Source organism: Rhinoderma darwinii, chromosome 3, assembly GCF_050947455.1.
Source record: "Rhinoderma darwinii isolate aRhiDar2 chromosome 3, aRhiDar2.hap1, whole genome shotgun sequence".
Lineage (NCBI taxonomy): Eukaryota > Metazoa > Chordata > Amphibia > Anura > Rhinodermatidae > Rhinoderma > Rhinoderma darwinii.
In genome coordinates, this window is record NC_134689.1 from 17,375,471 (window position 1) to 17,396,253 (window position 20,783).

The following is a 20,783-nucleotide window of genomic DNA, read 5'->3' on the forward strand; positions in this document are numbered from 1 at the left end:
AACCATTGGCACCGGATCCATCACTATTGAAATCAATGGTGATGGAAACGGAAACCTCTGGTTTCCATTTGTGTCAGTTAGGGCTCCGTTACAAATGGAAAGCTCCGACGGAACGTCGTAACGGAGTCCTGACACAGATGTGAACGAAGTAGATAAGAAAACGTGTTTATTAATTTTTTATAAGTTATTTATTTTTGTTTTCTAAAAACTTCCCTGGGGCGGCCGTATTGGAGACATACACTTCCTTCCTGTAATGTCTGTATAGACAGTACAGCAGAATGCGGGTGCTTTTTGGCAGCTGCACTGAATTGAAGATAATGGATAGAAAGGTGCCTGTAGACTAATGCAATGTCCAGGAAGAAATGGAGTACAGGCCCTCCTCCAGAGACCAGGGGATCTGCATACAGAGTCTCATATAGTATTGCTATCCTGCCTTATCTAGACCTCCAGTGGTACAACAGAGCCGTCATTTTATCTCCTGTCCTCTAATGATAATGAGATGACTCTGCTAACCTTGCTCTATTCTACACAGCAAAGCTGAAAGTGTGCTGCAGAAAGCAGCTTTTGTGTGTGCTCCATATATTTTTTATATAGTCACATGAAAAATAAAAAAAACACTAGCAAAATTTTAAAAAGATACTGCAAGTTTATAATTTGTAAAAATAACGTCATTTTCTGATGATAAATTCCTTTGAAAGAAGACCTACCTCCTCTCCTGACATGTCAGTTTTATTAAAATCTTGCATTCCCTATAAAGTAACAAGTCTGTAGCATCCTTTCGTGAAACTCTGCGTTGTGCCTCCCCCTGTTATTCCTCCTGGAAATGTATAAATACATTGACAACTGGGTGTAAACATTCACCTTTTCAGTTGGTTGCATCTCTATGAACTCTTAAACTGTCCCCTATTAAGAATAGTTGTCAATTTATTCATACATTTCCAGGAGGAATAACAGAAGTACGGCACAATGCAGAGTGTAAGAAAAGAGGCTCCAGAATTGTTATTCCATGGAGAATACATGCGTTTACTGAAATAAACATGTAAGGAGAGCTTATCCCATCACAGCAACCTCTATGTGACCTATTATGTGGACGTCATAGAAGGGGTCCCTCCCACTCAGGACCCCTCTTTATTAGGCAGAGCAGTGGTGGCATATCCGTTATATAATGCTACATTTCTCTAGCTGGCCATGACACAAGACTGTGTTCTGGGCATCTCCAGAGCCGGACCTGAGCCAATCATCTGATCGCCATACCAGTTCCTATATAAGACAACCCCTATAGGGACCACAACACCCTAGTCCTTAGAGGTACAAATAGGTTATCCAGCACAAAAAAAACCCATAAGGACTCAAAATGTCAAATTCCATATTTTCAAATGCTGTCAAGGATTTTTTTTTACTGACATTCAGAAGGAAATTGTATTTTTCCATTTGGTTTATCTTCTTCTTCCATTCCCTATCTGCTTACAGGTATTTTTATTTATCTTTTTAGGATAATCTCTATTTCTACAGCTCTGTTTGCGAGGATGAGACATTTGCTTAGAATTATTTATTCAATTCATTGACATTATCAGTAACAACTTTTTGCTGCTTTTCCAAAATATATACTTGCCGAAAGAGGAGAAAACGGATCAAAAGCAAAGCCTCGTAACCCGTGAATCTTTCTGCTATTTCAGATATTTACTGTTCTTCTAGAGACACATCACAGCGCTGATCAGAGGGGTAACCGAAAGCTCCTGGGACCCAATGCATAATCTGTAACAGCCCCCACCCGTACCATGTGCCCTTTATAATACTGGTGTCCTATTATGTAGCATTGAGACCTTAAAGAGGCTCTGTCACCAGATTTTCAAACCCCTATCTCGTATTGCAGCAGATCGGCGCTGCAATGTAGAGAACAGTAAAGTTGTTTTTTTTCAAAAACGAGCCTTTTTGGCCAAGTTATGACCATTTTTATATTTATGCAAATGAGCCTTTCTTAAGTACAACAGGGCGTGTTTAAAGTTATGTCCAACTGGGCGTGTATTGTGTATGTACATCTGGGCGTTTTTACTTCTTTTACTAGCTGGGCGTTGTGAATAGAAGTGTATGATGCTGACGAATCAGCATCATCCACTTCTCTTCGTTACCACCCAGCTTCTGGCAGTTCAGACACACAGCGTGTCCTCGCGAGATCACGCTGTGACGTCACTCACTTCCTCCCACAGGAACTTCATCGCGTCGGATGAGCGAGGACACGCTGTGTGTCTGTGAACTGCCAGAAGCTGGGTGGTAACGAAGAGAAGTGGATGATGCTGATTCGTCAGCATCATACACTTCTATTCGCAACGCCCAGCTAGTAAAACAAGTAAAAACGCCCAGATGTACATACACAATACACGCCCAGTTGTACATAACTTTAAACACGCCCAGTTGTACTTAAGAAAGGCTCATTTGCATAAATATAAAAATGCTCATAACTTGGCCAAAAATGCTCGTTTTAAAAAAAAACAAAAAACGTTACTCTTATCTACATTGCAGCGCCGATCTGCTGCAATACGAGATAGGGGTTTGAAAATCTGGTGACAGAGCCTCTTTAATTTAGGCCTTTATTGCTACACCTTCTGACTGTACTATTGCTCTAGATCCACTAGATTTATATCAATTATCTCTGACCTGTGGCTCTCCAGCTGTCGCAAAACTACTACGTGCTCCCACTATGCCCTCACAGCCGCGGCCTGCTGACGTAACAATTTGTGCACTGTGCCTTTAACTGTGTTGTTGCTGCTGTTATCTGCTGTTTTCCCCCCTAGATGGTGTTAGATATTCGTGGTCAGTCCGGACACTGAAGTATGGCACTTGTGCTAGTGTGACCATCCGGCCTGTCTTTGGGTTGTATTGTGTTGCACTGTAACATTTTGGTTGTTCATTTGCTGTTACGGCAAGTAATTGTTAGTTTAATGGCTGTTAAAGTTGTTTGGCGCCGGAATGTACGGTCTGGACTGCATTTTGGCTGCATTCGGTGTGCCATATAACAAGGTGATAATGGGCATCGTGGCTACTCCCCGTTGTCATGCTGCTGGCGGTGCCTAATGTAGTGTTTACGGTGTTTTTTTCCGTCAGTTCTTTGTTGGAGTGACCTTGGCTGTGTGCACTAGAGAGAGAAGTTCTGGAAGTTGCTGCGTGTGAGTGTTGGAGAGCCGTGGAGAAGCTGCTTGAACGCGACGGTAAGTCTTTGGGTCTGTGGCAGAGGTCTTGAAGCAAGCTGTAGATGGTAGGATGGAGTTTTCCCGCTGTGTCCGATCATGTGAGCAGTGGTGGGTCAGGCAGGAGACTGCCCACGAACAACAAGTAATACAGTCAGCCATTTTGCGGCCTACTAGGCCTAAATTGCCATACCATCTTTGCCGCAACGTACCAGTGAGGGCCGTATGCCACCTAGGCCGCATCTTTCAGAGCCACAAAAGACATGGGGCCTGACTGACGCAGTAACATGCATAAGAGAGGAAATGGGGAGGAGATAAGAGAGAACAGAGTGTCTGTGTATACTTGTGTACAGATGGGTGACTGGGTGACTAGAAGACATGCTTTTCCCAATCACAACAGGAATAACAGCTCTGTAGCACAAAGTGCTGCACTGACTGATAGCCCCTTCCCATTCCCCCATTTATACTTACCTCTTCCGTGCGCTCTCTTGTCTTCTTCCTCCCCAGCGTATACTCTTACTTTGGGAGGTGTTTGCCGTTAATGAACAGTAATTGATGTGAAGTAGTTAATTCTGCCTTTCAAAATGTTCTGAGGGAGAAGAGATGCATAAAACAAGACCCAGCTTTTGCTGAACCTCTTTTAGATGAGATTGGGGAAGCTTCTTGTCAATCACTGATAGATTTAAGCAGGGGCGTAGCAGGGGGAGGGAGCATCTTAGGCACATGCCCTGGGTGGGATCGGGGGCGGGGTCAGGGGATAATGCGCCAACAAGCTACCCTGCCTAGGTCAGGGTATTTAGATAGAGGGTTAGGGAAGCAAGACACATTTTTACCACAGGGAAAGAAAACCTTCTGGACTTGCATGTGGGGTACTGTCATAAAGGGGGACTATAGACAAGACAATGGACTCTTGTAGGTTACTTCTGACTCTGTGTAAACATTTTTTGGTCTTACCTCATGAATTCCAAAATGGCCATAAGAATCAAAGTAGTAATCTCTTGAGGTCATCTCCTCTGGATTTAGCAGTTTGGCCATTTTGCCTCTCCCAGGGCAACTAGGCTGAATCGGGGTGTGTATCACATGTTGAACGGGCTGTACAGGCTTCGGATGTATCACCGGCTGAACAGATTGGGAAGGTCCACCACAAACCTACATGAAAGAAACAATTATATGTGTGAACAGAAGTATTTTAGATATTATTTACAGTAAAAAGAAACCAAACTCCATAAAAGAAGAATATTTCCATATATGAACAATAAAGTTGAAATGGTTTATTGTTGACCTGATTTTCCTCTTCATCGAGGGTCAGAGTGGTTCATAAGTGGACCAGAGAGGATGAGAATCAGACAATCATGTATTAATGACTCGGACTGTTCTAGGTATTCCCTCAATTTATATTAGAATACAAATAAAGTAATAATGAGATCCATCAACAGCATTACACCTACTTGTTGATGGTTTCCAGGTAACAACAATTTTTTCCTATGCTGTACAAAGTAACAATTAAGTAAAAACACAAGGTGGAGCCTCACTTTACACTAAATGATGTTACCCTGACCATCAATTTTTTTTGGGGATCAAATTCTGATCAGCCCATCCCCCATTCATTACATTTTTATTTATTTTTTTAAAACTAGTTTTCCTTTAAAAAGGGAATTTTTTCATTTACAATCAGTGAACTCTTATTTAACAGAAAAATAATGGGAAAGAGAGAAGATCAAAGAGAATAAAGACAAAACAGCCTAAAAGAGCGGACTAAATATAGAATCTGCAATGGGAATTGTATAATAGCATATGGACAGCGCGTAGAAAATCTCCAGAAAATCTGCCTTAAAACTCAGCAACGATCACTACGGAGCAAAGAAAGGAAGCCATGCCAATTTCTAAACTCAAATGACTTGTCAGTAGCCAAGGAGGTTAATTCATTAAAGTGTAAGGAGGGGGAACGATCCAGGTGTTTGTGCTGCAACGTATATAAATTCGAACCGTTTCCCAGACCTAAAAATAGACTGTGTCGATCCTGATGCATTTTCGCAGCTGCTTTCAAATGTTTCTCAGAAAAGCAATATATACACAATCCTGGAAGAAGCAATTATACGGTTGATGTCTTAAAGGGACAGTACCCATAAATCATCTTGGTGTCTCTAACAGTAGATTCACCCACATACCGATCATTATTGACTCCTGACATGATCCCGATGCTTTAGTCCACATCAGAGCATTAAAACAACACTCTGGGCAGAGCGTCTTTACATATAATGTTAGGGCTGAATAGATATATTTAGTTCTGGCATTTTTTATTCTCTAGGATCGTGATGATCGCAACACTTGTCATGGCGATGGATGTCAGAGAGACTCTTGATTTCCCCTAGTGGCAATATGAGGGAAGCGGGAGTTTTTATCCCTCCACTTGTGTCTAATATTAGGCTGGTGATGTCATTCACTAGTTTCTGCCCGCCCTCCCTATTCGACAGACCAGACCACGGGAAATAGGTTATTATTTCTTATTACTTTATAATATTCTGCAGTGGTTTTATTATTAAACAGAGTCCTAAAATGAGAGCAGGCCAGCAGATTGCCAGGGAACATTGCTCTCTAGGAAATTATAGACCCTCCCAAGATTTGCCCAATTACCCCCGAACACCTACAAAACGCCCACTTTTATGCAAATTTACATAAGCCCTGCCCACTCGGAGAGTAGATATCTGGTGCTGGACATTAAATATCTGCTTTGTGGCGAGTTATTAGTCAGACTGCTGAGCTACTTCCCTGCAGTGAGTGCAGTCACATTGGATATCCTGTGCAGGACGTTCTAGAGCGCAGCATTCTCTGACCGTATATTTTCTCCATCTATGTGTGAGAAATGTGACTAACCAAAGGTAGCAGTCACGACTAAACTATAATATGGAATTTCTCTACACAGCTCAGAGCTGCATTCACAATTCTGCAGGCTTTAGAGCTGAAATCTTCCAGCTTTCATGGTGATTCGTGATAATTCTGGAAAGTTTGGTCTTTACACCAGATACTATACAGTAATCTGATGTAGGAGAAACTAACTTCTTCCCTGCATTACAGAAGCTGTTAGGAGAGTTGTCTACTGTCTCCATTGATGACTAGCAGAATTATGAATGGAGCTCTGGAGTATAATACAGACTGTAAATCAGGATCAGTACAGGATAAGTAATGTAATGTATTTACAAAGTAACTAAACATTTTACATATATGTAAACTGTAAGGGTATGTTCACACGGCCTATTTTCAGCCGTTTTTCGGGCCGTAAATGTCCGAAAAACGGCCGAAAAATCGGAAGCAGAACGCCTCCAAACATCTGCTCATTGATTTCAATGGGAAAAATGGCGTTCTGTTCCGACGGTCCGTTTTTTTACACGCCCATTTTTCAAAAAAAGCCGTTTTTGGAGCCGTTTTCATAGACTCTAGAAAAACAGCTCCAAAAACGGCCGTAAAAACGCAGAGAAAAACGCGAGTGGCTTAAAAAAAAGTCTGAAAATCAGGAGCTGTTTTCTCTTGAAAACAGCTCCGTATTTTCAGAAGTTTTTGAGTTTGTTTGTGTGTGAACATACCCTTAGGGTATGTTCACACACTTAACCAAAAACGTATGAAAATACAGAGCTGTCTTCAGAGAAAACAGCTCCTGATTTTCAGGCGTTTTTGAAGCTGAAAATGAAGCTTCTTTTAATTTGGAGCTTCTTTTGAGGCATTTTTTAAGGCGTTTTTCATAGTGTTCAATGGAAAATCAGCTCCAAAAAATGCCTCAAGAACTGACATGCTACTTCTTCTTATTGAGCGTAATTTTAAAACAGAGGCGTAAAAAGACGCCCCGTATGAACTAAATGCTGTTTGTCCCATTGATTTCAATGGGCAGATGTTTGTAGGCGTTCAGCTTCTGTTTTTTCAGGCTTTTTTCGAGGCGTAAACACCACGAAATACGCCTGAACACACTGCATGTGAACATACCCTTACAGTGTACAATGATGGACATGCACCTTTAGTAAACAATACTGAGCGTAAGGCCTTATTCACACGAACATGTTTAACGTCCGTGATACGCGCGTGAAAATCACCAGGCAATTTACACCAGGCACTGTGCAGTAATCTGATGTAGGGAAAACTGTAGCACATCCCACTCCCCGCCATGTACTTACCCTTGTCCGGCGTCCGCGCTGCTCTCTGGGTTCTCCTTCAGCGTCTGGCAGCTGCACTAGCCGCCGACGCTCTCCTTTGGGTCCTAGTGCGCATGGCATTCTTAAAGGACCAGTATGCGCCAAAATAATTTTTTCTTAAACATCCTATGTCCTATACATCCTATAAATATCCTCTTCTCCCATCATATGTTGCCAGAGCAATTTCCCTGTTCTCTGAGCTTGCCCTTTTTTTATTGTTTCATGTGTACCGACCTCTGCCTGTTTTTGACACTCCCTGCCTACCGCCTGCCACGTCCATTGGCTACGTTAACCGTAACGGACCTTTGCAGCCAGCCCTGACCTTTAGCTCTCCAGATTACTCCACACCTGTTATCTTAGACTACTCTGCGCCTGTTACGTCAGCCATCACCAAGGGAGACTACTGTGGGGGTAGCGAACTGGAATTCCCCTGCAGCAAAGTCCACATCCCACTACAGGGGTCAAAGAATGAAGACCAGGGGTTCCCTTAAACTTCGCTCCCCAGAGCAGCCCCAAGTCAAATCCCTTGCTGACAAGAAGGGTTCACACTGCCCCCCCCTGCTGGCCCAGCTACTGCTCATTCATCGGGCTTCGTGACAGAAACTACCCGCTTGCCTGCATTTCATGAACTCTGCTAAGCTGTTAGGAGAATTGTCTACTGTCTCAGTTGATGACCAGCAGAATTATGAATGCAGCTCTAGAGTATAACACAGACTGTAACTCAGGACTAGTACAAGACAAGTAATGTAATGCATTTATAAAGTCAACATTTTACTTATATGTAAACGGTAACATAGCGTTTCACGATGGACATGTACCTGTCGTAAACAATACTGAGAGTAATTCCGCAGTCTACACTTTTCTTGCTACGCTCGGCAGAAAATAGAATGTAATTAGTCGTAGCCGTTATTTGTAATTAAGAATAATTGCACATTAGATGGAAGATAAACGAGATAATTATACAGCCACCTGATATTGCAGAATGAACCTGAGGTCTGGTAATAAGGTGAGATGTGTTTACTGGAGATTCACAGCCAATGAGGTTGGTCCTTGAAGGAAAGATTTATTTCGTATATGGACAAATGCAGACAAATGATCAATTCCAAAGCAAATAATAAGACATTAGCCAAAGACTAGGCGAAAGTTCAGACGCTCTCTTTTCCCTATAGTTTACAGTCATAGTGATAAATCAATTTCTGTCTGAGCTCTGAACTAGAAAAAGGGATGTAATTTATAGGAAGAAAATAATTATGGGATAAGACGGCTTCTGTATTGTACACACAGTATACCCCAAACCCAAATTAACAAGGGGCTTACGTATTGATCTGTTGCAAATATATTGGAAAGTATAGAATATTGCTAATTTTTTTCCTCTGACAGCTTTAATGGTTCTTGTTTTTTTCTGTCTAAAAAGCATTGTGGCCAGTGAGTTCGTTCATTGCAGCATATGAACCAACTCATTATACTAGAAATTTCAATCAAAAGAGACTACAGGTTGCCCATACACTTTAGATTAACGCTGGCCAGACCCGCTAACTTTGGCGAGACTGGCCAACCATCGAAAGCGTATAGAGAGGTCCGAACTCTCCCCCGACGGCAGATTTTGGTGGAAAGAAGGATCGGGCATGTGTCTGGAAGTGACTTATTCCCTTCTCCCTATTGAGAAAACATGCCAAGCCGAGCGCATGTGTATATGGTGGGATCGGGAGGAATAGCTTTCGGCCAAACAAGCGATCAGCCAACAGGTCTTTAAGGTATATAGCCAGCCTTAACACATACGTCAGTCTAGGTTCCATGGGCTTCTCTCCAGTTTATGTGGATCTGATATCTTATCTTGTTGATATCACCAAGAACACAAGAGTGTTGTTCTATTTCAAATATTAATAATAGGTGCGACTGCACTTGGACTCCCACCCGGGGCACCTCACCAGGCATTACTTTATACAAGCTATGCAGGATACACAAAGCGTGGATGCCAGGACTGCTGGGCGGCTCCATCGGCATCACACATTGCTATTCCAGCTGCTAAATGGCTGAGTGTACTAGTAATGTGTAATAGAGCCATCCTGGTGTCTAGACTCCTACCCTCTTTATATACTGCATAGGCTTTATGAAGTGATACCCTCTGACTCTACCTCTGTTTTGCCCAACACTCCTAAAAACCTCCACCCCCCAGTCTTCCACCAGTAATCAGGCAGAGGCCACTAATTTACATGAATGTGTGGTTGTGTGTCTAAGTACACATGGATGTAGTGAGCATGCATATTTGGGCAGAAATGTCTGTAGTGAGCGTGCATATGTGTGCAGAGATGTATGTAGCGAGCAAGCATATATGTGCTGCCATGTATGTATTGAGTGTAACGGCCATGGCCGCGGACCGTCGTTCCTACTCACCCCTCGACGACCGTAGCCATGACTCTGTGAGTGCTGGCCGGCATCTCCTTCCCAGGAGACGCGAGCACTCACTTCCGCCTTGCTTCTCTGGGTCCCATAGTGTGCACGCGCGCTTGCACCCTGCCTTAAAGGGCCAGTGCGCGCACATGAAAAGAATCTCTAATTAGCCCATGATCACCCTGGACTATAAAAGGGGCTCTACCCTTTCATTCATTGCCTGAGCGTTGTTGTCTTTACCCATGTTAGTCCTAGCAAATAGTATTTGTTCCTGTGCCTTAGAGTGTTGGAATCGTGTTGTGCCACCTGTCAAGCCTGCTGATATACAGTACACCACGTCTGGAGTCTGCAAGTTCATCTGTGCCGAGCCTCCATTACTGTCTGGACTATTAAAGGTACTGTTGCACTAGGACCGCTATGGTCCACATACCCACGGATAGTGACAGTGAGCATGTAGTGAGCATGCACATGTGTGAAGAAATGTATGTAGCGAGCGTGCACGTGTTCAGAAATGTATATAGCCAGAGTGCATATGTGTACTGATATGTATGCAGTGAGAGTGAATTTGCGTACAAGCAGGTATGTAGTGGCTGCTTCTCTATAGTAAGTGCACTCCGGGGGGATTTTCAGACTATCTAAGGCAGTTATGGGACATCTAAGGCTGGCACAGACTCTTACACAATGTTGGGACTAAAAAATAAATTTGACTTTCACTCAGCTGAAGGGGACAATCTTAATGTGGGGGCTCATGAATTATTTGCACTGATCCCACCAAGTGATAACAAAGCCCTTGTGGAATTTATATGAATAGGTATAAAGGAAGCAAATGCAGGGTTAAAAGAATGGCAAACAAACTAATAAGAGGTATGTCAGATAAAAGAAAAGGCTGAAAGGAATGAGAAATTATAATCTAGCAGAAAGCACGGAAAAAATTATAAAGGATTTTGGCTTCTTCCTTGAGAAATATAATATACACAGTTAAGGGTAATATTAATTACAGGGTTAATGTCGACTCCAGGATTTGTCAGATTGCCAGTATGGGGTCACAAGCAAATTTTTCTCCCAAAAGCAAATTGCTTGGTCGTAGGTGGTTTTTGCTTTTCTCTGGCTCAACTATTTGTATGTGCAAAAGTTGCCCCTACATTCTTTAAGTGTTTGGCTCTTACTACATCATGAAAGGTATTGATTCACCTTGCAGAGATCACGCTGGGATCGAGTCTTTACGGCAATGCTTCCTGGGAAAAAGAATGCAAAATATCTCTCCTCCAGAGGGAAAAAGTTGTATCTCTGGTGCCACCTATAGGTGACTAGCCTGTAAATCAATATCTAACCCTTTAAAGAGCCTTGAAACATGAGGTTATCAGACAAACCAGAGACACCTGTCTGTAGACAGCACTGAGCCCGTACATATGGCATCTAACACAGTCAACCGGAACCCTACTCTGTACTGATGAGTAGCAACAACTCAGTGCTGTCCACTCTTGTCATAAATCAAGACTTTTTAAAGGGTAGTACATTTAATCACAGGATAGCCACCTATAGGTGGCACTAGAGAGGCATTTTTCTTTCTTCTGGCGGAGAGCTAGTTTGCTGTTATTCCTATACACAGCGTAAAAGTAATCAAAGCCGTTTTGCCTAGACTTGATTACTTTATGATGACCTTAACGAGACGACAATGCAATTTAAAGTGACCCACCAGTGATATTATCAAAATATACAACAAATAGAGAGACCGCAGCACACGTTTTTCAAAGTATCAAAAAAAGCATCAAAAACTTTTATTCTATAATAATAAGCAGCGACGTTTAGATCCCAGTGTGGGTCTTTCTCAAGCCTGTTCTCTCTTTCTACTATCAAAATATATGTATTTTGCGTCAATTGCTCCATAATCAGACAGTAAACATAAAGCTCGGTCATTTACTGTACAATTTTGTCTCTTTAACAGTGTTAGGTAAGACTAAACGTGGACACCACAACACTACTCAGTTCTTTTCTAATCAACGGTTTACTGAAAAATCACAATTTCAAACAGGCCAAATAGAAACAATGCAGTATTCAAATCAAGTCTCTCAGTAGCTGGGGCCCTCGCCCTCGTGGGAGTCCCACTCGCCCTTGGGTGGCTGCGCCTGGCGCTCACTGACCCGGCCCGGCGGGTCTCAAGAAGGAATGGGCCGTCTCCGCGGATCACTGTGGTGCTACCACTCACACTGCGGAAGCCCCAAAGGTGGAAGCTATGCCCCTCGCCCTTTGGCTACGGCGTGAGTCCGGCGGATATATTACCGCGTGCGCCTCCGCGGGTCAGAGTGAGAGCTACTCACTACCACGCGGCATACCACCCTTACCTCTGATTTCTGCTCCTCTGTTGATGAAGATGACGTATTTTCCCTTGTGTCTCCTGACACCGCTGAGCTGTAGTGAATGTCCAGCTAGTCCTCTTTTAGGAACGTTGAGCCAAGGATACTTCTCCTACAAATGGCGGCACCCTGGTCACTGTGCTCTCTCTCTGTCACACTGCAAGTCCTCTTTTCTTGTCCCCACTCCGCTCTGCATCCTCTCTCCTGCCCAAGTCTCCTCCCCCTTTTCCTCCTCCTTCCTCTTCCTGGGGTCCTGCCAATTTCCCCTTCCCTCTCTCTTCATCTGTGCTTTTGTTCCTCCCTTTTTCTGTCCTAATGGCCTGTCTGTTTTCTCACTCCTGCTGTGTTCCACTGCCCCCCAGTGGTCATTGTTAACTTTACGGTTTCTACACATTGTTTCTAAGACATATGTCTAACCTTTGCTGCAAGCGGCCTGACGTCACACAAACGGGGGAAAACACGAGGCCCAGAAGGGGCTGAGAGCACAAATGGACACCTAAGGCTCGTGGAGATGGTGGGAGGCGAGGGGGCTGCGACCCCTATCATGTCATGAGGGTGCAGGAGGCTGGTACCCCCATTACACATCTCCCTTGAGGAAATAGTGCAGTCCCCGGCACTACAGTCAAAATCCCTGTAACGGGACGGTAAGGTCCCTCTGTTCTCCCGACGGGGGTAACGTACCGTCCCTTCTTCTTGGTCCCTTTCACCTGTTGTTGAGGATGGGACATCTGCGACCGGGACCACTACCCACCATTCGCCACTAGGTTCAGCGGGGGTAGTGTCAGGTGCCGTAGCCGGTGTCAGCTCCCTCATCTGCTCAGCTGGAAACGAACAGGGTCTCAGCAAGTTTCGGTGTAGTTTCCGTACCCTGCCGTTTCCGTCTTCTCGCTGTACTTCGTACACTGAGAGTTGTGGACTCGCTCTTCGGATAACGACATAGGGCACTCGCTCCCAACGTGGTGCCAACTTACTGGCTCGTTGTGCTTGTTTGTTGCGGACCAATACCCTGTCCCCAGGGTGGAATGGTTCTATGGCCTGGCTGGGTCCGGCCGTTATCGAGGGTTGTTCATGTCTCCTTGCTGCTTGTACTCGATCTCGAGCTCGCTGAATCCTGTGCTGGTGCTCCACTATCCACTGAGACGGGGTTCGCCCACTATTTTCTTCAGGTTGCTCCATGAGTAAGGCTATTGGTAGGCGTCCCATTCGGCCAAACATAAGCTGATAAGGAGTGTATCCAGTAGTACTGTGTATGGTATTATTATATGCCCATACTACGTCTTCCACATAATTAGGCCACCGCTCTTGGTGATCGTCGCCCAAAGTTCTCAGCATCCCCAACAGAGTCCGGTTAAAGCGTTCACACGCCCCATTGCCCTGAGGGTGATAGGGTGTCGTTCGCGACTTCCGTATGCCGTGTAGCACACACAGCTCTTGAATCAGCTGTGATTCGAAGTTTGGACCCTGGTCAGTTAACAGTCTCTGTGGACACCCATAGGGCCGTATAACGTGAGTCCATATTAGTTTGGCTGTGGTGGGTGCTGTCTGGTCCCTGGTGGGGATGACGATCGCATATTTGGAGAAATGATCTACACACACCAATGCGTATTTGTGTCCGGAGGTCACTTCATGGACGGTAAGGAAATCCATTGTTAACAGTTCAAAGGGTTCCCCCGTGTGTATGGCCTGCGGCACGGTAGTCTGCATTGGTCCTTTGTGGATAGCACAGTTGGCGCATGTCCTGCATATCCGCTCCACCGTCTCACTCAGTTGTGGGCTGTAGAAATAACCTCGGACCAGGGCCTCCGTTTTCACAGCGCAGAAGTGTCCTCCGACCTCATGTAGGGTCCGGCAGACTGACTCTACTTCTTTGATCGGCAACACCAATTGCCACACGACTCGTTGCTCTTTCGCCATCCAGAGCCGGCGGTAAATGACTCCACCTCGAAGGAGCAGCCGCTCCTGTTGTCTTGCAATTTGGCATCCCCTTCGTGTCAGCTGAGCACGTTCGGACCCTGTCGGCCGCCGTCTGGCCAGAAGCCACCCATGTAAATGTTTTAGGTCCTTATCAGACCTCTGTTTCTCCTGCCACTCTAGACGACTGTACAGTTCACCCACTTCGGGCCCTCCATTCCTGACCTCCAGTTGCGTCACCCTGCTTGCCACCCGCAGTGGCGGGATCTCCACCTCTTCCACTTCTTCATCCTGATCCCCGACAGGGTTCGTTGTCGGGTTCCAGGACAAGGCATCCGCATTGCCGTTGTTGCGCCCAGGCTTATAGCGAATTATATAATCAAACCGGGCGAGGCGTGCCACCCAGCGCTGCTCTAGTGCACCCAGTTTGGCGGTGTGTAGATAAGCAAGCGGGTTATTGTCAGTATAGATCTCTATCCGGCTTCCCGTCAAGTACTCTGCAAATCTTTCCGTAACGGCCCAGACTACAGCTAGGAGTTCAAGGCGAAAGGAACTGTAATTCAGGGGGTTCCGCTCGGCGGGCCTCAGACTCCGGCTACCGTACGCAATCACCCTTTCCACTCCATCTCTCTTCTGTGACAGCACCGCTCCCAAACCGTGCAGGCTAGCATCAGTATAGAGTTGGAACGGCTGTGAATAGTCCGCGAATGCCAAGATGGGCGCAGTCGTTAATCGCTCCTTTAACTGTTGGAAGGCCTGTTCCTGAGTCGGGCCCCATCGGTTGGCCACCGATGTACTCTGTTTCCCCCGCCGTTCTGCCGGCTGCCCCCGTAACAGTTCGTGGAGTGGACCGGCAATCTTGGCAAAATCTTGGATGTATCGCCGGTAGTATCCTACCAGCCCCAGGAAGGCTCTCACTTCGGTAGATGTGCTGGGTGGTGGCCAGTCCATGACGGCTTGAATCTTGCTAGGATCAGGTGCCACTCCCTCTGGGCTGACTACATGTCCCAAGTAGTTGATCTTCTGTCTCGCAATCCGACATTTAGTCGGTTTTAGTTTCAGCCCGAACCTCGTCAAACGGCTCAGTACGGCCTCCAGGTGACCCAGGTGCTCTGGAAAGGTGCTGGAGTACACTACGATGTCATCTAGGTAAATCATGATGGACTCGAAGTTCATGTCTCCTAGGCAGTGTTCCATCAACCGTTGAAATGTACTTGGGGCGTTATTCAACCCGAATGGCATCCGGTTACACTCAAATAGCCCCATTGGTGTGATGAATGCCGTCTTCTCTTTGTCTTCCTCTCGAACGGGAACTTGCCAGTACCCACTGGCTAGATCGAGGGTAGTGAAATACTGAGCCTGACGGAGTGCTGTGAGTGACTCTTCCACTCTCGGGAGGGGATAAGCGTCCCTATGTGTGCATGCGTTCAGTCGGCGATAATCGATACAGAATCGTAGGGTGCCATCCTTCTTCCGCACTAGCACAATTGGCGCAGCCCACGGGCTTGTACTTTCCCGGATCACTTGGCCCTCCAACATCTTCTGGATTAGGTCTTTGACCTCCTGGTACAATGCAGGTGGTATGCTTCTGTATCTTTCCCGCACTGGGACTGCACCCCTAGTGTGAATGGCGTGTTCTATAGCGTCGGTACAGCCATAGTCTTCCTCGTGAGAAGCAAAAGCAGTCAAGTAGCGTTGTAGGAGCGCCCGTAGTGCTTGTTCAGACTCCGGGTCGGGGGCCACCCCCTGCAATTTTAGTTGTTGCCACAGCCAGGTCAGTGTCCCTCCAGCCTCCTCTGTCTCCTCGGGCTCTGGCTCGTTGGACTGCCCGTGGGGTTCCGACTCAGTTACATCTTGAGGTCGTATAACATGTACTGCCGCTAGAGCTGTGGCGGGAGGGATGACAGTCACCACATCATCCAGATTCATCAGCCGAACGGTGGCGCAGCCCCGCGCTATTCGGCACACGGTCCTTCCCACCATCCAGTTGGAGGCTGGAGAGGCGTCGCTAAGTGGTTCTACTATCACAGTAGCATTCCTCAACCGTAGATGTGTCTTCACCTCCAATGGTAGCGTTAACTCTTGTCTAGGGGGCAGTTGAAGGGGTTTTCCTCGGGGTGACCTAATAGTACCCACTTGTCCTTCCTCTTGGGCTACTCTTTCTTTTTGTCGGCAGATTCTCTGTAACTGTTGAAGAGACTGTTGCACTCGGGTGTTCCCGCCGACTCTTTCCCAGTAGACGGTTCCCATCTCCCGCAACAGGAGTCCGTCTAACTCTCGTAGTATGTTCATGCCGATGATTACGGGAACACCCGGCCGGGCATAGTTAGGCACGACCAACACGGCCTGTCTAGGGATTGATTTTCCGAACAGCTCCATATCTAACCAGGTCATTCCAACCACTGGGATGGGGAGGTTGTTGGCAGCTGTCAAGGTGAGCCAAGGGTTCTCCAACTCATCAGACCCCGCAAAGTGTCTCTCATACACTTCCTTTGCCATCGTCGTAACTTCAGAGCCCGTGTCTAACAAGCAACTCACGTCTATCCCCTTTATCCGGGCCTGTAAGATGGGCGATCTGCCTGCGATACGGTGATATTGATCATTCGGGCCGATGGAATTGGAGGTCCCCGCCGCTTGGCCCTCAGCCGCGGGTGATTCTAGTTTAAAGGTGGCCGTTCCATCCTAGGGGCCTGACAGTCTCTTGCCAGGTGTCCTGGTCGGCCACATTCCCAACACCGGCGAATTTCGGCCGGATCAAATCTTCTCTGCCGAGGACGGTCCTCCCGGGTAGAACTTGCCGCCTTCAGCTGGTTGATCTCTTCTCTCATCTCCCTCATGGACTCCCTCACATCCCTGGCAAAGTCTCGGAGGAAAGCACTCTCTGGTGTGGGGTCCATTTTCGGAGGTGGTCCGCTTTTGGTAGAGTTGTGTACACTAACGTGAGCACCATCCTCTCCCTCGCGCTGCCACTCTATGGCCTCTCGAACTACGTCCACTAAGGCGGTATGCGGCTCCGTCCGTATATAGTCTCTGAGGCTCCTTCTTAGCGCTCTATTCTTCAACCCAGACACGTATTGGTCCCGCAGCACCCTGTCCGGGTCAGGAACAGCCGCACACCCCTCTTGATCTTTCTTGCTAAGTCGGTTCCACAATCGTTGGAGTGCGACCGAGTACTGTTGGACAGATTCATCTTCCCGCTGACTACGGGTATAGAATTTTTTCCGTAAATCGGTAACTGAGGTAGTGTCTCCGTATAGGGTTTCGAGCCTGGCGATGATGTCTTCCAGGGTCGCTCTTTGACTGACTGGGAGGACTACTACTGCTGCCCGAGCATCTCCTTCTAGCAGGCTCAATGCGAGATCCGCTTGGTGTGGGGGAGGTACTTGGTAGAGTCGGGCCGCTGCTCTTAGCCTCTCAGCCCAATCCATAAGCGTCACGCTCTTTCCGTCATATTTGGGCACATTTAACATGGCTGCCCCCATAGGGAACAGAATTGGGGGTGGGGCTGGGGCACTGATGGCAGGCTCCGCTGAAGTTCCTGGTTGGCTCATCCTGTTCGTGACGCCACGTGTTAGGTAAGACTAAACGTGGACACCACAACACTACTCAGTTCTTTTCTAATCAACGGTTTACTGAAAAATCACAATTTCAAACAGGCCAAATAGAAACAATGCAGTATTCAAATCAAGTCTCTCAGTAGCTGGGGCCCTCGTGGGAGTCCCACTCGCCCTTGGGTGGCTGCGCCTGGCGCTCACTGACCCGGCCCGGCGGGTCTCAAGAAGGAATGGGCCGTCTCCGCGGATCACTGTGGTGCTACCACTCACACTGCGGAATCCCCAAAGGTGGAAGCTATGCCCCTCGCCCTTTGGCTACGGCGTGAGTCCGGCGGATATATTACCGCGTGCGCCTCCGCGGGTCAGAGTGAGAGCTACTCACTACCACGCGGCATACCACCCTTACCTCCGATTTCTGCTCCTCTGTTGATGAAGATGACGTCTTTTCCCTTGTGTCTCCTGACACCGCTGAGCTGTAGTGAATGTCCAGCTAGTCCTCTTTCAGGAACGTTGAGCCAAGGATACTTCTCCTACAAATGGCGGCAGCCTGGTCACTGTGCTCTCTCTCTGTCACACTGCAAGTCCTCTTTTCTTGTCCCCACTCCGCTCTGCATCCTCTCTCCTGCCCAAGTCTCCTCCCCCTTTTCCTCCTCCTTCCTCTTCCTGGGGTCCTGCCAATTTCCCCTTCCCTCTCTCTTCATCTGTGCTTTTGTTCCTCCCTTTTTCTGTCCTAATGGCCTGTCTGTTTTCTCACTCCTGCTGTGTTCCACTGCCCCCCAGTGGTCATTGTTAACTTTACGGTTTCTACACATTGTTTCTAAGACATATGTCTAACCTTTGCTGCAAGCGGCCTGACGTCACACAAACGGGGGAAAACACGAGGCCCAGAAGGGGCTGAGAGCACAAATGGACACCTAAGGCTCGTGGAGATGGTGGGAGGCGAGGGGGCTGCGACCCCTATCATGTCATGAGGGTGCAGGAGGCTGGTACCCCCATTACAACAGCATAAACAAACAAACGGATAACTCCTATAAAGCCCTGATGGAAAATCACAGCGGGCATGCATCAAGGTAGACCTGCTGGGGGATCGCTAAGAACACTACTTATCAGGCAGTAATGCAGAAAAAAAATATATAATTTGACCTAAATATAGTTAGAAAAATTGTCCTCCTCAGTCCAATATGTTATGTAGTGCCACTTACTGTTGTCTTTAATGCTATCAAGGTCGCTTGAGTTCATTCATGTCTATCTTCTTGTTCGAGTGGATACATGTGTATAAAAGTGCATACATCTGGTGGCAGGTTGAGCTCTTTTGATGCCCAAAGCAAACTTGGGCCGCGAATAACCCTGGTATGTGCCCGCAAATCTTGTGCCCTTGTTTCTAGTCCCTGGTATCCAGTTGAATCACTTCTTCATTCATTTTATTCATTAAGGCCGGTATCAGACCGACCACATTTTAAGATCTGCAAGACCCTGACACCTACTAAACCAAACTTAGATCCCGATATAACAAGAATGTAATCTATATTTAGTTCAGGGTCCGGCCAAAGGGTGATGTCCGCTACCTTTTTCTTGGTGATTGGCAGAAGCACTGTGTGAAGGTTTTTGCCAGTCATATTTAGGGAGAAGCCCTTACACAAAAGCCCCTTCTGTCCCCTCCTTGTTTAGACTCAATGAAGACCGGTTTGACTTCCCCGATGCTTTTAACTTTCTCTATTGGGGGTTTTAGCTTCAAGACCCACATTGATCATCTGATCGCCAGCAGGTCCTCATTTAGAGAAGTGGTTGTCCAGGTAAGACACCCCCTTGAGAAACAGCTGAACAGAATATTTGAGGACTTATATGTATAGTTAATTTTTTGGGTACCAAAACATTGTATCTCCAGACCGGAGCAGGTACCAGTAGTGGAAACTAGAATTTCCACATGGAGAAATTCTGACGACCACAACAGATTTTCTTTAAAGGGGAATCTGCCCCTCGTAGTTAGGTGAATCTCCTAATCTGGGAGTGTGTGCCAGATCTGTGCTAGGCTTTCCTCCACCTCGGGCAAAGGGCAACGTTTAATGCCCCTATCCCTGTATCTAAATATACTGGCCAATGCAGCGGTACCCACTAATTATACCCCTTGTGTATGCTAATGAGCCTTGTCAGCAAATCAGAAGCACCAATAGGACTGGTTTTGGTTTAGACTCATTCATAGACTCATTCAGGTATAAATGGCTTACTTCAGAGGCTTAGGGCACAGTTTTGTGGGACGTGAGACATCAATGGACCTGAGTTTACTTCAGCAGCTCATAGATGCCCAAACAACAAGGACTACCTCTGGTGGGCAGCTAGAAATGCCTTTTGAACCTTGTAAATATTGGTTCAGCCTAAAACAAAAATGTCTGCCAGGATTATCTCCGGGCAGCGCTCTGCTTGTTTTTCAAGGTTGGTATATTTGCAAATATGTTTGACTGATATTCATATATTTTTCACATTTTTAATCAGAAAATATGGAGGACGACATCATTAACACTGGTAAAATGATTTCTTCATGTTTTTTCTTTGCCGTTGAGATTACAAACCTCATAAAGAATGACATAAAATCTCTCATTTGCTTTACACAAGATTTATATCTCACATCTAACACTTTGCATTGCGCAGTTAGAAAGTATTCTGGTTTAATGGCGCACGTCCGCCTCTAGGGTCATTAATGATTCAGAAAAAGATGCAAATAATCATATTGGAGTATTGCAGTGTTTATGTCAGATCAGCAGATTGTTATATCGGCAGGAAACTGGGGGAGGGGCACTGAAAGTTTATTGTATGTAGTCCGGGCGCTTCATACTACACTATGTACAGTATATATCATTACCATATGGGATGTGCTGTGTGCATCCATCAATACAATCCATAGGGACCATGCATAATAGATTGTATTAGAGTAGAGCAAGTATTCTCCATGCAGTATATGACTCTATATTACCCACCATTATCTCATTGTATGTGGTCAAGGTGCTCTATAATGTTTTTTTAAAGGGTAACTACACTTTTGGAAACATTTTATTGCCCCAATGTTTTTAGAATTAAAAATTTACACATTTTACAGAAAGTCTTGATTGAAAAATGTATTTTGTCTGTGCAGTTCCATGTGTGGTGCCTCTATATTATACAGTGATCACTACAACATTATATATGGAGTATACAGCAGTGTCTATACATTAC

At 46.1% G+C, this 20,783-nt stretch overlaps 1 protein-coding gene across 4 annotated transcripts in view; it reads right to left on the bottom strand.

Moving 5' to 3' along the window:
• PRMT8 (protein arginine methyltransferase 8) overlaps positions 1–20,783 on the bottom strand; it is a 110,779-nt gene that overhangs the window by 52,628 nt on the left and 37,368 nt on the right. For 2 of the 4 annotated variants that reach the window (XM_075856047.1, XM_075856048.1), the window contains exon 2: positions 4,140–4,334. In XM_075856047.1, the coding sequence (XP_075712162.1) occupies positions 4,140–4,334 (195 nt within the window). Of the gene's footprint in view, positions 1–4,139; positions 4,335–12,099; positions 12,179–17,982; positions 18,065–20,783 lie in introns of those variants that run through there. The other 2 variants (XM_075856049.1, XM_075856050.1) reach the window with 2 other exon arrangements.